We start from the raw sequence: 17,397 nt of genomic DNA, 5'->3' as shown, positions 1-17,397 counted from the left end.
AGCTCGATGTCCGGGCTGCAGACGCTCTTTCACACAGACGTGCCCGGATGTATGTGAATGCATGCTGTCAGGACACCTAAACTAAAAGTTGTGACAGTGGATTGTACTGCAGGTTGCTGTTCTGTCCTTTTTTGTGGAGTTTGAGTCAGCAGTATGAGACCTGCAGCAGACACTTTGACTACTGCAGCTACAGTAGCTAGGAAGCTCATCCACTCAGAATGGGCTGGTGTCCATTTAAGCATTCATCCATTATATGCTGCTTATTTGGGTCTAATAATAATTTTCATATTGTTCCTGCTGGTTTAAAGTATTAAATGGAACTTTGTGGACAGGGTTTCTGCAGGGTTCACAAACAGCAACACTGTGTAATTATTGATTAGTTATTGGTTGTAAGTTGTCAGGTGAGATTTTTTTTATAATGATCACTTATAGTACATGATTTTTTTTTACTAAGAAAAGTAGTATTAGCAGTTACTTTCTAGTTTTGTCTATCTTTTCTTGAACTGTTTCCACTTTGACCAGCAGGTGTCACTGTTTAAACTTTTAGTCCAGTGGTGCCCAATCTTTTTCCTTAAGGGAGCCATTTTCTATCACTGAGTAAACTGACTAAGTGACATATTTTATGGATATTTCATTTTATATTCAATGCATAACAATAACAGCAGAGAACAACTGATAAAATGTACATGAACCCAAACAGTGAAAGCAATAACTGCAGGAAGTTTATGTAAAAGCAGAGATTTGGATGAAGTTTGCGTAGATTATTTCCTGTGAAAATTGGTCAGAGAGGAGTTTTTTTTTATACAATTCTCTGTCTGTATTATGTATTTATTGTATCATACATACATAATAGGCTTCTTTTCCCTCTTTCCCTAAACATGGGTAAATGTGCATACTGTACATGATGGATCAAAATTAGTTTATTTTACTGATAATCAATGTGTTATATGGGGTCTATGATGTGATAGAAAATGTATCTGTTACATGTAATGTAAACCGTTACTGTAAAAAACAGAAAGTAAAGATTTGTGCACTGCTTCTGTGTTGATTTTGTTTGTTGGTTGGGATTTCACATTTATACAAAAGTTTAAATGGGATTAATCAAAATAAATTATAATGTAATGTAATGTAATAAAGTACAAAAAACCCAAACAAGCAAACAAACAAATCAAAAACTGAAACAATGTTGGTACAGAGCCTTCTCTCGTCTGTAGCATTCTAATGGTCTGTAGTGGTTGTGTTTCCCAGTTGAACCAGCAGGTGACACTGCTCCTCTACTGTTCAGTCTGGGAAAGGGTTCAGCACGAAACACCATAACAGTCAGAATGCACACTGATACAGGAGTGAGTTTCAGCACAGTACTGACAACATTTAAATATGGAAATCCGTACAGAGGTTGTTGTCCTGCTGACTCGAAAAAGTTCAAAACAGAAACAGGCTAACAGAATTTCTAAAACAAAAGATGTGTGCATACAGTTTGAACAGTCTAAAACTAATCTGTTTGCTTATTTGTTGTATTTCTTTTCATGTTCAGCACTGGTCCAGACTGAGGATTGTGAGTTTGTGTGAGGAAGGATCATGTTTGTATTTGTTTACAGGGACATGAAATCTTTGTTGCATATGAGTGAAAATACTTCCTGTCCTTCTTATGGCTCTTGTTGTTATGTTGACCTCAGCAGGGGTGGATCTAGAGAAATATTCATGGAGTGTCCAGAGGGTTTCATGGAGATTTTAAGGGGTGGCAGAAATATCTGCTGATTTATTCACAGACAATCACATATATCAATATTTGCTTAGAAAAGCTCCCAAATGAAGACAAATAAATAAATAAATATTTTTTTCCAAACATTGTGTTTTTTCATTGATCATCACTGAGTCTGAAATGTACGGAGCCCCTAAAGGGACATGGGGGATGTGAAAAATTTCTAGTGCACACTAGAAATGTTTCATTATTTATTTATTTATTTGTATTCAAATGAGTATTAAACTAATTTGTCTGTAACTAAAAAATAAATTTAAATGAATCTGTAACCTTTTTTGTTACAGTCCGCATTTAAATGCCCTGTCCTAGCCGGACACTCCTTTGTCCTCCTTTTGAGAAAATAACAAAAACGGTTGCCTTTTGACACATTACCTTGTTAGTTTCATACTTATTGGCTTAAAATGTGTGTCAAAATAAGTAATTTCATTGGTTACATTTTCATGTGGTGACCTATCAACACATGGCTCATTTTAATATTCAAATGAGCCATGTGTTGATTCCCACAACACATCTGCACTAAATCCCTATCTAGTGCTCACAAGATAGTATCTAGTGCGCACGTTTTTTTTTTTTTTTTTTCCCATGTCCTGTTAGGGGCTCCGTAGAAATGTGTTACATTACATCTTAATTTCCATTTTTTAACATATTATGTTTTTTAATTTTATCTAAATCAGAGCTGCAGTAGGTAACTTTTGTAAAAATAACTTTATATGATTTTTGCTGAAACTTACACTACATATGGACAGTAGTAAATGACACAGATAATCTGTGAAACAATCTGGTTCCTCTGGCTCCTTCTAGAGCTCCTAATGGTATTTGCAAGAATCCTGAATGAGAACAACCAATCAGAGCCAAGAAAGATGGTTGATTGTTTAGTCTCATTCCCAGCTCGTCAGATGCTGACGCAGGGAATCTCAACAATCAACTATCTTCAAGCCTCCAACCCATAGTGTCTTTCTGTCTTTCTCAGCTCTAATTGTTTGTTTTCTTTTTTTAATGTTTTGTGGATTCTTCCAAATACCATTAGAAGCACCAGGAGGAGCCAGATTATCTGTCTCATGTACTACTGTCAGGATATAGTAAAAGTTTTAGCATGTGAGCCCCAGTGGTCAACTTCGACCATCTCTCTTGCAGGCCACGTCAACTCAATGAAAATTGGTTTGTGGTGTAGTGTTTTGAAGCCTTGAGTTTGGTGTTACCGCGTCACCGTGACAGTTTGCCAGAGCCAGTGGAGGAGACGTACTGCAAGTTGAGCTGCTCTCATTGGCTGTACAGTTTCCACTTGTCTGTAGCAGGAAACAATGGCAGCTCATATATAATATGTTTGTGAAACGATTTAAAGAGAGAAATAGTCAATGCAGTAACAGAATCTGGATCCATATTTGATCAGAACTGCCTAGTTTGACAGTTTGATCTGAGTTTGGTGAGCTACACAGAGTCCCTGAGAATGACCTGTCAATCACAAGGTAGCCCCGCCCTAAAGCATACCCTGCTTTATGGTCTATTTCACTCTAAATCATCATTTACTAAATGAACATCATGCTGTATGGAAGAAGACTGAAACTAGAGATTGAGACCATAAACTTATCAGGAAACTGTTTACTGAGCTCATACATCAAGTTAGAAGTAGGGTCATTTCTCCATAAGACTGCATGATGTCTGTCTTTTATTGCAGCCAATGGAGCTGCCCCCTGCTGACTATAACATAGAATACAGGTTTAAAACACTTCACCGAATCAGCTTCACTTCACAGACCTCGAAGCTCTGTATATTACATATACTCTATATATACTGTCATAGTATTGGACAAATTAAAATTCTGGTCTGATGATGGTGTTGGATGAAAAAATAAAGGTATTACAGTTCATCCTGAGGGGGGCATGAATGTCTAAACCAAATTTCATGGCAATCGCTCAGATTTTTCAATAGATTTTTCACAATAAAACAAATTTCAAAATCTGGGTGGGAGGAAAAGTCAGGGGATCACCAAAGTCAGTGGGATTAATCTTCTGCACCAAATGTGGTGGTAATACATATAACAATGGTAAAATATTTCAGTCCAGGCCAAAGAGGTGAACTGAAACTGCTATGTGAGTGTGTATGAATGCGTTATTTTCTGTTCGATGGGCTTTGCCATCACTGTGTGAATGTGTGTGAAAGGGTGAATGTGGCACGTAGTGTAAAAGAGTTTTGAGTGGTTGGAAGACTAGAACGGCGCTATACAAGTACCATTTACCATATCCTTTGAACAAACTATAGTCACTGATTGTGAAACTTTGCAAGGAACTAAATGAAATTATTCAAAACAAAATATATTTGTAATTTACCTCTGTTATACCATTGTTTGGTCAGGAGTAAACCTTGTATCCTGAATTATACTGTTTCAATTCCATCTAGCTCAAATTTGAGAGCCACCAGACAAGTTTATTGGATTAAGAAGTAGAAAGTAATATGGGAGAAATACTCAGATAAAAGACCACTATTTAAAAATGTTCTCCAGTACTGTAATTAACTTAATGACCTCAGATACTTTCCACTTCTGGGGATTGTTAGACCAGGACATTTCTGTGTATCTCTCCCTCCTTCTCACAATCCCTGTTTTGTGGGCAGTTGGAGGTCAGCATTGACGCAGCACTGCTTCATAAACCACTGGAACCACTTACTGTGTGTGCTTTCTATTGTTTAATGATGTGAAATGGAGCAGCAAGTTGGACAAAACACTCGCTGAGGTATTGTGGGAACCAACCTGGTAGTACTCTGTGCGTGTGTGGATGATGACGTCAGATGAAAATCACTTTGTGTGTTGGACTGATAAAGCTTTCTGTGTTTTTGAGTCGGAGAGCAGTGCTCATCACAGTGATTAATGCACAATCAGACTGGATCTGTGTGTGTTTTAATCAATTTGATTAATTTCACCAATGAAATACAGCAGCAGAATGAATAAAAACGTTTTTCAATTTTGATGCCTATATTTCTCTAGACAATATTGGGCCGAACCAGGGCTAAAACACTAGAGAATATTAGACCAATCCAGGGCTAAAACAACAGAGAATATTGGGCTGAACCAGGGCTACAACACCAGCAAATATTGGCCTCAACCAGGGATAAAACCCCTGTAAATATAGGACTGAACTAAGGCTTAAACACTATAGAATATTGGACAAAAGCAGAGATAAAACACTGGCTAGTACCAGACCAAATCAGGGTTAAAGCACCAGGGACTATTGTTACAAGCCAGCGTTAAAACCAACAAGTACTGGATCAAACCAGGGGTACAACAACAAAGTGTATTTAACCAATAAGGGTTAAAACACCAGAAAATACTGGTCTAAGCCAGGGTTAAAACATCAACAAATACTGGACCAAACCGGGGCTACAACCCCAGAAAATGTCTGACCAAACCAGGGCTAAAACACCAGAAAAAATGGGACCAAACCTGAGCTAAAGCAAATATTGGATTGACAGTAGTTAACACAAAGTGGACTGTAATGGAGTGACCATGCTTCTCTGCATCTGATTTTGTTAGAACAATTTTCTTAATGTGTTAGCCTTTAAAACTTGATGAGCGGATGTAGTCTATGGAGGCTTGTAGCTGTTTGTTTTGGTCACTTAATGCAGCTTTAACTGCTTTCAACAAGGTCAGTCAGTATGAAAATGTGATACTGTGTGTGACTGCTGTGTCAGCTCTCAGGAACATGAATGGAGCCACTCAGCCTAAAGGAACAGACTACACCTTATACCAACACCAGGTGTGTTTTCAGTCAGCTGAAGTTAACGTGGAGGAGAAGAGAGGAGAAGAGAGGAGAAGAGGGGAGAAGAGGGGAGAGAGGACAGGAGTGAAGAGGAAGAAAGCAGAGGGGGATAAGGAGGTGTAATAGCAGGAAATCCATGAAAACATTTTCTCTTCTCTCTCATGGAAACTGCAGCTGAGAAAACACTGCTGGAAATTGGTAGGCAGGAACTACTGGAAACACGCCCACACACACACACACACACACACACACACACACACACACACACACACACACACACACACACACACACACACACACACACACACACACACACACACACACACACACACACACACACACACACACACACACACACACAGGCAATGTCTCATGCTGCTGCTCTGTTTTTTTAAACAAACGTTGGTCCCATCAGTGAGAACACTGAAGGTCTAAAGGTTCAGTTCTTCTCCTACAACAGTTTGATACTTCATCTGCATCATATAGCTCTATTTCAGCTCTATTATTTAAACATGTTTTATATCAATCATTTAAACCAGCATTATGGCTGTCACCATGTCAGCTTTTGAGGATAGAAATAGTCAGCGCAGTAACAGAATCTTGCTTCGTATCTGATCAGCACTGTCTAGTCTGACAGTTCGATCTGAGTTTGGTGCATTGAGCTGGATGGCCTCACTGAGAATGACGTGGTTTACATGTAACTGAGGGGATATCAGGATACAAAAAAAGATAACTGAAATCACTTACAGAAAAAAACAAAAAAACAAAACATAGTAATACTAGTAAAAATGGGGGATAATTAAGCAGGATTACTCTTCTAAAATCAATCTGTTTTTCTTTAAAAATACACTGAGCAGAGGACACATTTTTGATGCTAAATTAAATTTTTTCGTTTCCATTTTCTTTTCAACCGTTACATTGTTCTGTTGTCTTACAGAATACACTTGTATCAATACTTCTTATTGACTATTCTTATCTATTGTTTTTATTTAGAAAGTAATCAAGTTACATTGTTTTAATATTGTGATACTTGGATTAGGTTTTTTAGCAGGTAATTTGTAACTGGATTACATTTTTAAAGTAACATTCCCAACCCTGATCACAAGGTAGCCACGCCCTAAAGCATACCCTGCTTTATGGTCTAATTTACTCTAAATGGGACCATCATTTACTAAATGAACATCCTGTTGTATGGAGGAAGACTGAAACTTGAGACTGAGACTATAAACTCATCATGAAACTGTTTACTGAGCTAATAAGAGAGAAGTAAGCTCATTTCTCCATAAGACTCAATAGACTACCATTGAGACTTATTTTTTGAAACCCATGACAGCTGCCCCCTGCTGGCCATTAGAAAGAATGCAAGCTTAAGACACTTCTGTTTTGGCATCACTTCACGCTCTGTCAATTAATTATATGTGTAGAACAAGTCTACAGACTTTCAAAGTTCAAACTTTGCCCAGTACTCAACTAAGTACTAGTGTTTACTAAGTGCAGATTTATACATCACTAATTTGAAATGGGTTGCACCAAGTAATTACCAAGTTGAAACGTCCAGTGTGCAGCAGAAACAGAGTATAATCCGGACCGGAGACTTTGAGGGCGGGGTAATTATGGTTTTTTTTTGGCTTTTATTGCCTTTATTTGATAGGACAGACAGGAGGGTGGCACAGAGAGAGAGAGAGAGGGGATGACACGCAGCAAAGGGCCGCAGGTCTTAGGCCGCGGTACATGGGTCGCCAGCTCTACCCACTGAGCTAACCGGGCACCCCAGGGTAATTATGTTTATAACCGGACAATGATACAGAGTGATTTCAATCACAGTTTGAACATTCAGTTTTTAAGATCAGTTTGTACATTTACTAAACACATCTTCAGAGTTACCTTTAGTACAACCAGTTTTTCTGGCAAAATGTCTTAAAATTTTGTTTTTTGTTTTACTATCTTACATATGCTGCAGTTTTCATGGCTGCAATCTAGTGGTAAGTTAAAAGCAGCCTAGACAGGGACCTTCCAGAGACAAACACTACAACACTGTGTCGTTTAAATTCATTTTTAATGGTTCAAACTGCTGTGAAGAGTCGAAAGTTCAAAGTATCGGAGTGTTAGTATAGTTTACTGATAAAAGCGGTGTAGTATTGAATGTTAGTGTATTTACATGAACAGAGTTACTGTGTGATAATGAGAGTACTGAGTATCAGAGGCTGTGTTCAGATAGCACACGAGCCTGCTCATTTAAGTTGCAATGAAATGAAAAAGGACTTGCTATAAGGCCTTTTTCACAGAGGACATTTCGACATGTCACAGTAGGATGGTGAAAAGGTGGAAAATTATACAATTGATGATGGTTGAATTCCATTAAGCTGCTTCGGTTTCAGGGTCCTTGTGTTGTGCATGCTGGCTAACTGTCACTGCTTACTGGGACACATGAACAGAGCAGAGCCATTGTTAATGGTATTAGTAACACATATGCTTTTCCTACTATGACAAGTCAAAATGTCTGCGGTGAAAAAAGCATTTTAAATCACTTTCGTTGCATTTAATATGTCTATCCTGTTTTTTGCAAGACAGTTCTCACCAACTGGCCTCTAAAACCTCTCCTCTTCCTTAGAGTAGCGGGACTGAACAGGGAAGGTTTAACAACACACAAAATGGAGGTCAAAGCACCTTTTACTTTTTATGTAAGCCCTTACACAGTTGGCATCTTGATGTGGGTCGAAAGACTGGTATCATATGAAACTTGATGATCCAAGGCATCCATTGCTAGCCTACTAGCCCTAAGAAGAACGCTTCAAAGTAAGGCAATTTTGGCGATGGAAAAATTGACATCGATGGATCCCTTGACCTCTGACCTCAGGATATCTGAATGAAAATTGGTTCTATAGGTACCCACAAGCCTTTACAAACATGCCCAGTTTATTCTATTCTAGTAATTTTTGTCTAGTGTATTTGAGTAATTCAATTTTGTTCATTTCCCTGGATTATCTCGACTACACTACCTCAACTAAATCTTTTGTTAGTATGCTTTTGGCGTGCGATACACATCGAGATGTGGTTAGACAGTTCTGTAGTTCTGTTTTTTGTTAACTATTGTGAAACCTCTTGGAATTCTTCTTTTGTGTGTGTGGCACAAACACAAGCCTTGTTAATTGTTGGAGAAAGTGCTAGGTTGTAGGGCTGCCCCCAATAGTCGACTTAACCTTAATTTCTAAGAAAAGTATTTTCAACTTTCAACATTAAACTCCATTTGGGACCTGCTCTTTGTCACCGGGACTAAAGTAACATGGACCACTAGCTAGTTAGCGTTGCTATCAGCTGACTCTATTCAATTTGATTTTCCTGCTTTCAGCAGGTTTTCACACTTCAAAAGTAAAATGCAGAAACTAATATTCCATAGTGTTAAGGTATGGTCACATTAGTCCTCCATTCAACAAAATGTACCTCCACTCCGTCCCAAAAAAGGACGTGCTGCTGGCACGACTCTTTTTAGTGTGTAAGTCTGCTAATCATAGTGATGACACTGAAATAATAACTTCTCTATTTCCAAACAGTGCATCAGTGTTTTAATTCTCTTTCAATAGAAATTCATGGGAAATGGAGCAAATATTTGTAGGTTTGAAGAGGACCGTGAACGTACCTTTTACATCACATCAATCAAACAAACAAGCAGTGTGTGTCACTGAGTTATAGTTTTAACAAATATGGAGTCTAGAGTGTGTCATTCCAAATGAATACTATTTAAAGTAGCTTTAAAAAACTAATTCAGTGTGTCAATCAGTAAATTATTTGTCTGTCCTCAAATGATGAACGAATAACTGCATTTTAAAAATGAAATTTCATACTTAAACCACCAGGGTTCGAATTGCAACCTAGGTGACCTGTTGACTGTAATTTTGGCTATTCTCCCCTGGTGCAAATAGCATTGTTGGCTACAAACACCTAGCATCTACCTTGTTTGTACAGGTGTACCTTATAAAGTGCCCACTGACTGTTGCATTCCTGCTCAACAATTTGTAACAATTTGTCATTTTCTGTTGTTGTGACACTTTAACACCAGAGGAGACGCTGGATGCAACAAGTAGTAAGTAATCTCTCCCTCTGTCTGCTGCTGCTGTTGCATTTGGTCTTGTTGCTCTGGTCGCTTTGTTGCAATTGGTTTTGTTGCGGTTTGAACAAAACGTGAATATTATTCTTTCCTCTTTTTAAAGGACAATTCCGGCGCAAAATGAACCTGGGGTTAATAACACATGTGTACCGAGTTGGTCCGTTCTCTGGGATATGTTTTCATGTTAATCGTCCGTGACCGGTTTTAGCACAAACCGCTAATTAGCTTATAACGCTGGTCAACAGGGCACAGAGTAACGTGAAAAGAAATCGCTTTCTATACCACTAACAAGACTCAAAATAGCACCACACTTACACGGTAGCATAATGAGGGCCCCTACCTATAAACAGAAGCATTGAGAACTTTGTAAGTGTACAGACAGTTTATTAAAAAGATAGTTTAGAACAACAGTAGCGTTCGCGTATACAGGCGGGCGCTATCTTGGGAAAACAGTCAGGGGTTAGGTCATTCATGCAGATCAATGATCAAGATTTACAGCTGGCGATGTGAACTAAAACAAACGTAATTTGCTCAATATATCAGAAATAATCACATCGATGTAAAACACAACTTGTCTAGTGTACTTACTCAGTGGACAACTGTCGCGACACCCAAGAGACGCAGTGTTTTGTACAGTCTGAAGATTTCCCCTCTCTAATAAACAGAGCTGTACTTGAAACTTTTTTCCATGTCCCGAAAATAAATTGGAGGCAGCGACTCATACCGGAGGGACCAGATGGACAGTTGTCCACTGAGTAAGTACACTAGACAAGTTGTGTTTTACATCGATGTGATTATTTCTGATATATTGAGCAAATTACGTTTGTTTTAGTTCACATCGCCAGCTGTAAGTCTTGATCATTGAATGACCTAACCCCTGACTGTTTTCCCAAGATAGCGCCCACCTGTATACGCGAATGCTACTGTTGTTCTAAACTATCTTTTTAATAAACTGTCTGTACACTTACAAAGTTCTCAATGCTTCGGTTTATAGGTAGGGGCCCTCATTATGCTACCATGTAAGTGTGGTGCTATTTTGAGTCTTGTTAGTGGTATAAAAAGCGATTTCTTTTCACGTTACTCGGTGCCCCGTTGGCTAATGTTATAAGCTAATTAGCGGTTTGTGCTAAAACCGGTCACGGTCGATTAGCATGTAAACATATCCCAGAGAACGGACCAACTCGGTACACATGTGTTATTAACCCCAGGTTCATTTTGCACTGGAATTGTCCTTTAAGTCTAAAATGTTCAAGTCCAAATGGTATCATTTAAATTGGTTTCATTTGATGTCGTCCGTCACATCGGCGTGGTAACACGGCAAACATCCAGGTTAATTAAAGACCGTGACCATGGAGAAGAGCTGTGGAGCCAACATGGCCACCACTGAAAATAAATTTGTTCCGAAAAAGTGTCATGTACATACTGTATGGCTGTGTGTAGGTTTAGTACTACAGCTTTGAAGCTCTATCCCCTATGTGTCTTTATTGAGTGCTTTAAGTGTACACACACACACACACACACACACACACTAAACGCACACTAAATAATGTATGTGCAAACAAAATAAATGACAAACATCAAACTCCAAACAGTCTGATAGATGAAGAGATGAACTACATTCAGCTACAACAGCCTGTGATAGTGCAATATCTACACACACACCCACACACACCCGCACACACAATCACACACAATCACACACACACACACACAGAGTCAGATCTCAGTGGCGTTTCACGTGATGAGTTCGTGGGCCATCCTGCTGGACCGCATTCCATTTCTGGACAGAAAGACAGACAGACAGGAAGTGAAGTTGGCAGGCATATGTGATCTGTCAGTCCATACACAATACATCATGTTCCTGATGAGGTTCAGTTGGTATGGTAATCTTGAGGATTTCAACCACTGTATCAGTAAGTTTGAGCAGCACTGAAGGTATTTTCAGTATGCCATATTATATTCAGAGTCAATAGGAGGATGTGAGTGGACACTAATCCACATTAGCCAAGTGGTACAAGTTGACCATTCACTTAGCCCTGCCCCACTTAGACCCCCTTTACACCTTGCATTAAAGAGGCAATATCATACTTTTTCCCCCTGTGCTTTAGTGTGTTACATAGCTTTTCTGCTCATCAAGGTTGAGCAGCAATATTCTGATGCAAAAGAAAAAAATTATTGTACTTGGCCCCAGACACCTCCGGGACTCACTGTCTAAAGATGTAGTTACTCTAGATTAGGGGTGCCCCCATTTTTTCGGCTTGTGAGCTACTTTCAAAATGACCAGGTCAAACTGATCTACCTACATTAAAAAATGCTAAACATAAGTGAAGGCAGAAAGAAAGGGACCTTGAAACTGTTCAGTCAGTCCAAATTTTTATTTCCCTTTTTTTCCAAGCAGTGGATCAGTGCAGCTTATTTACAGTGAGGGTCAGCTTGGCCCAAACTGAAGAGAAAACAACAAGCAAAATAAAAATGAAAATGAATGGAAACAACTTAGGAAAAAGGTAACTAGAGGTATCAAAAATAACCTCAACTCTGATCTCCATACCCCTTTTAAACTGGGGCCCCTGGCAACTTCCTCCTACCACAGGATGAAACAATTAAGATAACAACAACAATAACATATTCATTTATCTAATACCAAATAGTTAAGTTTTATAAGTATAACAGTAGAAAGAACTCACAACACATATCAAAAGAGTAAAATAGATGCCAACTGTTCAAAATCTCAAAAAAATCACAAATCTCCGAAACGCCTCCTAAATCTCCCCCTCATGTATATTACACTTGGCACATTCCCCAAGGAACTTGACCATAAAAGGAGTCCACCTGGGCGGGGACTGATTTGCCAGTTCCTGGGTGCAATCTAGACAAGAGGTGAGAAACACACATATTAATCAAATGGAAAATGTTCCTTCCAGATCTAACGTAACACAAATGCAAACATAATACAATTTCCCTTATCATCTTTTAACTCAACATCTGCACTACTAACCAAACCCCAGACACCTGCCGGCTACATGGTATGTAAAAAGTGGCTGAGGTGGACAAGCACTTTATGTTGTGCCCCCATTTAAGGTAAGTGTCATTATAAGTAAATATATTTAATTATATATACTGAGTACATACCTCACGCTGATGACTTGCACTGAATGGAGTCAGCCAGGGATGCATAGTCCGGACAGTAGCTGCTGAAGCACACTTCCAAATGATCAGTCATAGTGGAACGGTATTTGGACTTAATAATCTTCATGTGGGAAAAGGCTGACTCACATAAATAAGTAGAGCTGAACAATGCAGTCAAGGAGGTAGCACATTTCCTCATGTTGGGGTACTTTTCCTCTGTGAGTAAGTTCCAGAACTGTCCATGAGCCCTGGACTTGAGCTCAATGTCAGCTTGTAGTGTCAGGATCTCATCCTCCACTCCAGACGAGTTCAGGTGAAACACTGTTGCAATTTCTGATGCGAGTAAATCAACATCAGCATTCTCCCGAAATGGGTAGCACATGAATGTAGCGACTGGCTCCAATAAAGCAAAGTCTTGAAACCGTTTGTTAAAGTCTGACAGAAGGTTTTCAATCTGCACTGTGTAGCGTCCACTGTCAAGTTGCGCACAGGCCTTCCCTTGCCTCTCCAGTTCTGATACGAGGTTCTGGAAGTTTGCCAAATCATGGCGCTGCAGCTTTGAGCCCAGATGTTGCATTTTTCGTTTGAACACATTAACTGAGCTGATCATATTGACCACTGTTTTGTCTTTTCCTTGCAACTCAACATTGAGGTCATTCAACATGTTGGTCAGATCGGTTAAAAATGCTAAGTCTAGTAGCCACTGGTCCTCATTTAGTTGGGTGTATTCTGCATGTCTAGATGCAAGGAGAAACTCTTTAATCTCCGGACAGAGCTCTCGAAATCTTTGCAGGAATTTCCCTCGACTAAGCCATCTCACGTCAGTGTGTAGCAACAATTCAGTGTGGTCGCAGTCTGCCTTCTCCAGATCCACACAGAACAGCCGTCTTTGAAGAGATCTGCCGCGAATAGAACAGCCGATCTTCATTGCCACATCCATTATCTCTTTCATGTTCAGCATTTTTGCGCATAACGCTTGTTGGTGTATAATGCAGTGGTAATTGAGGAAGTCGGGGAAGGCATCATCCTCCCTGCACTTGGCAATAAATCCATTCGAGCGGCCAATCATCGCGGGCGCACCGTCCATGGTGATGGACACCAATTTCCACACTGGGAGCTGAGTTTTCTTAATAAAGTTTTTAAAAGACTGAAAAATGTCCTCTCCCCGTGTGTGTTCTTTCATTGGCAGCACTGTTAACAGCTCCTCTTTTGCAATCATATCGGTAAACACCATACGAATAAAAATGCACAACTGGGCTGTGTCACTCACGTCTGTAGACTCATCCAATTGCAGTGAGAAACACTCGCAGTCCGCTATATCCCTCCAAAGTTTCTGGGTCACATCCTCGGCCATTGCTTCACAGCGACATGTAACTGTACTTCTTGACAGCTGGAGAGCTTTGATTGAAGATACCATCTCTGGTTTGTTTTTAAAGTCTTGAAACAACGATTCAGCCGCTTCAACGAATGCCTCTTTTATCATCTCTCCGTCTTGGAAGGATTTCTTATTTTTAACGAGGACGTGACTCACCCGGAACGATGCTTCGGTGGTGGTCTTCGCTTTTGTGGTAAGCTGTGAGAAAAAGGCCTGGTGTCCGGACAACTGGGATTTTAGTTCTTTCACCTTTCTCCTTCTCAGTTCGCTTTTTGGTGGAAAGTCAGTGTTGTAGCTTTTATGTATAGTCCGAAAATGCCGCTCCACATTTCCCTTCTTCGGAATAGCAATGGTAGATTTGCAGATGAGGCAAACGCACTTCGAATAGGACATTGTGAAAGAAAAGTCCTCCTCCCATTCCGTATGGAAGTGGTAGGTTTTGGGCTTTTTACTTGGTCCAGCTCCCCCACTCATTTTTATATCATTTCTTAAGTTTAGTACTATAGAAATAAGTTACGCTAACTGGGCAACTCCCTAGCTTGCTGGAATGTTGCCATAATTAACGTTAATTGCCATAGTAACTAACGCTGTTGAGCGTGCATGCGCGTTGACCGGTGTGTCAGAAACGGTCAGACGTTAGAATGGATGATAGGCTGATGTCTATTTTTTTTTTTAAATGCCATGCAATCTACCCACACCACTTTGCGATCGACCGGTAGATCGCGATCGACGTAATGGGCACCCCTGCTCTAGATGGTATTACCTTGGCCTCTTGCACCACTATCTGGAATCTTGGAGTTATCTTTGATCAGGAAAAGAGATCACATCTCTCCTGTACTAGCTTCTCTGCACTGGGTCCCTGTAAAATTCAGAATAGAATTTAAAATCCTCCTCCTCACCTACAAAGCTCTCCATGGTCTAGAAATACTCTATTTTGAAAAGTGTCCTGAGATAACTTCTGCTATGATTTGGCGCTATACAAATAAAATTGAATTGAATTGACAGATGTCAGAAATATGAGATTCAAAAAGGTAGTTGTATATGTCAGGTCCGTCCACTGTGATGGAAACGGACTGAAAGGACATGCATCAACTACTATATGTCTGCAACAATTCAATTCAATTCAACATAACCTAATTATTTTCTGGCCATAGGATTTGGGCTCCTAATAGCTAAAAAGCAATACAGTAACCTTATTTTATGGTATTAAATTGCCAAAAACCACAGAATTTGCAGCAGGTGGGGGTTTGATCGGGGCCAAAGTACCTAGATGGGCTGCTCTCATCTTTTGGGAGGGAGGGCCTTATGGTATGCCTGGTATGCTTTGCTGCAGCAATGGCTAATATGCCAAAAATAATTTGTTTTTTAACATTTACACCCCCACAACCTATTACAGCAGACCTCCTAAATACGAGTATGAAGATAAGCATAATATGGCCTCTTTAATACAGTTCAGTTTAAAACAAATTAGTATGACCTTTAAAAGCCTTCACCTGTACCGCTGCAGGCGTGTTCACAAAGAAAATAACATGAAATGCTGCTCTGAAACCATCAGCACAGTCTGTGTGCATTTGGTGTGAATGTGAATCGCACCTTGACCTTCTTGCTCATTCTGTCCTTCCACTTCTGAGCAATGGAGCTGTCAATCAGGAGCAACCTGCAACCACAAACACAGAGTGAGGTTTACGCAGCATTATATAGTGTAGGTGATCTGAGCTACATAATTAGAAATTATTACAATTTCATGAAACATTATATTAGGCTTACTCAGCAAAACAAGGGAAAGAAGTAGTGGCACTACATCACACAGTATGAACACGTTATTTATTGCATGAGTCTACTTTGATCTGCGTGGAGGAGGAGATGAGATGCGTCATGTTCTATGTGATTCATTCACAGCTAGGTGCAGATGTATGGCACTACACTGCACTGCACAGCACTGCACAACAGACAGCAGGTTGAAGTCGGTTGGACAACCACCAACTGTACACATGGTTTACCGAAAAAAGCCTACCTTGAATTGAAGTTTTAAGGTCTTATTTACCAGTTGGACTTTTATCTAACTAATGTCCTGGAGGAAACCCTGACATCAATAATAATGCTTACTTATTAATACTGCTCATACCTGGATGTCTCCTCGCTCTCATAGCCCATAATGATGTACTCCTCTCCAGGAGACAGAGGAGGACACAGGCAAGAGGATGAGTAGTAGAGTGTCTGTGTGTCCTTGGGAATGTTGACCAGAGAAGACTTGAGCACCTCCTTCACATCCACCACTGCTGTGGGTTCCATACCGCGATTCCTCACCTCCCTTACCCTCGCCCTGATCACTGAAGGAGACAGTCATCAGCATACATGGACACATTGGAGACTGGACACAAGGCAGATGGCAAGTCAGGCTCTTTAAACCCTTGGATTAAAAAATAAAACCTTGAGTCATTATTAAAATTTGCCCTGGCCTGGTTCCAGACTTCTGTATTGCCAGGGGACACACAAATCGTTTTGGCTGTATTCAGTCACCCTGTCCAGCTGGTTTTAAAGCTGCAGTAGGTAACTTGAACCTACACAATGCAAAACCTTCTCTCTCCCTCTACTGCTAAGCCCCACCCGCCAAAAATCACAGCAGAGCAGTAGCCGGTTACCTATTTTATCTATTAACAAAGAAAAGGAAATGCTTTGTGCCAGAGAAAGATGCTAGGCTAGTAGACTTTTTAGTCTTTTTTTTATTACACCACACACACCACTGTCTTCCCCTATTATTCCTCAATACCATCATGCCACTCTTCAATATGAGCACTATGACATCAAACATAATAAACCCAAAGCTTCACACTGTTGTTGGCAAAGGAGGGATGGACTGTTTTTTTTTTGCTGCTTACATCTGTGTTTGCAACGCTTCTCCACCAGAAGACAGCAGAAAGGAGCCAGGACAAAGACAGTCATGGCTGCCACCACTACCACTAGGGAGCTAAAGAAGTGAACGTCATCATTGGTCTTTGATGGGCAACCTAAGAAGAAAAAGTCTCCTCCTGAAGCGTAGAAGCGAAGAACAGCATGTGGAGTGATTGACACAACGTTAGACACTCCTTGTGGTTGTGACTGGTTGTTTTCATTTAGGTGCAGTGGACTTGCAAATGCCTAAAACTGATGTTTCCAAAGATTATCTGTCTCATGTACTACTGTCAGGATATAGTGACATTTTCTGTAAAAATAACCAAAGGTTATTTTTATAAAAGTTACCTACTGCAGCTGGATAATTGTATGTTTCTGTGGTGCC

General features: G+C 39.9%; 3 protein-coding genes across 4 annotated transcripts in view; all 3 read right to left on the bottom strand.

Annotated features, from left to right (window-relative positions):
- The window catches only part of LOC127365353 (uncharacterized), a 131,692-nt gene that overhangs the window by 3,708 nt on the left and 110,587 nt on the right, over nucleotides 1-17,397 (bottom strand). The gene's annotated exons all lie outside the window — the stretch shown is intronic.
- frzb (frizzled related protein) overlaps nucleotides 7,552-17,397 on the bottom strand; it is a 30,506-nt gene continuing 20,660 nt past the window's right edge. For both annotated transcript variants that reach the window (XM_051403374.1, XM_051403373.1), the window contains 3 exons: nucleotides 16,246-16,450; nucleotides 15,714-15,777; nucleotides 7,552-11,399 (listed from right to left, as the gene is read on the bottom strand). In XM_051403374.1, the coding sequence (XP_051259334.1) occupies nucleotides 11,343-11,399; nucleotides 15,714-15,777; nucleotides 16,246-16,450 (326 nt within the window). In that variant the 3' untranslated portion in view covers nucleotides 7,552-11,342. The remainder of the gene's footprint in view (nucleotides 11,400-15,713; nucleotides 15,778-16,245; nucleotides 16,451-17,397) is intronic.
- Nucleotides 11,980-15,707, bottom strand: LOC127365302 (general transcription factor II-I repeat domain-containing protein 2-like). Its single transcript, XM_051403285.1, has 2 exons — nucleotides 12,749-15,707; nucleotides 11,980-12,485 (listed from the first exon to the last, which is right to left on the bottom strand). The coding sequence occupies exon 1, from the start codon at nucleotides 14,592-14,594 to the stop codon at nucleotides 12,750-12,752; it is 1,845 nt and encodes a 614-aa protein (XP_051259245.1). The 5' UTR covers nucleotides 14,595-15,707; the 3' UTR covers nucleotides 11,980-12,485; nucleotide 12,749.

The sequence above is a fragment of the Dicentrarchus labrax genome, unplaced genomic scaffold (assembly GCF_905237075.1).
Source record: "Dicentrarchus labrax unplaced genomic scaffold, dlabrax2021, whole genome shotgun sequence".
Lineage (NCBI taxonomy): Eukaryota > Metazoa > Chordata > Actinopteri > Moronidae > Dicentrarchus > Dicentrarchus labrax.
This window is presented reverse-complemented; position numbering and strand designations above follow the sequence as displayed.

Coding starts and splice junctions, on each gene's coding strand:
- LOC127365302 (XM_051403285.1), bottom strand. CDS start 14,594: ATGAGTGGGGGAGCTGGACCAAGTAAAAAGCCCAAAACCTACCACTTC.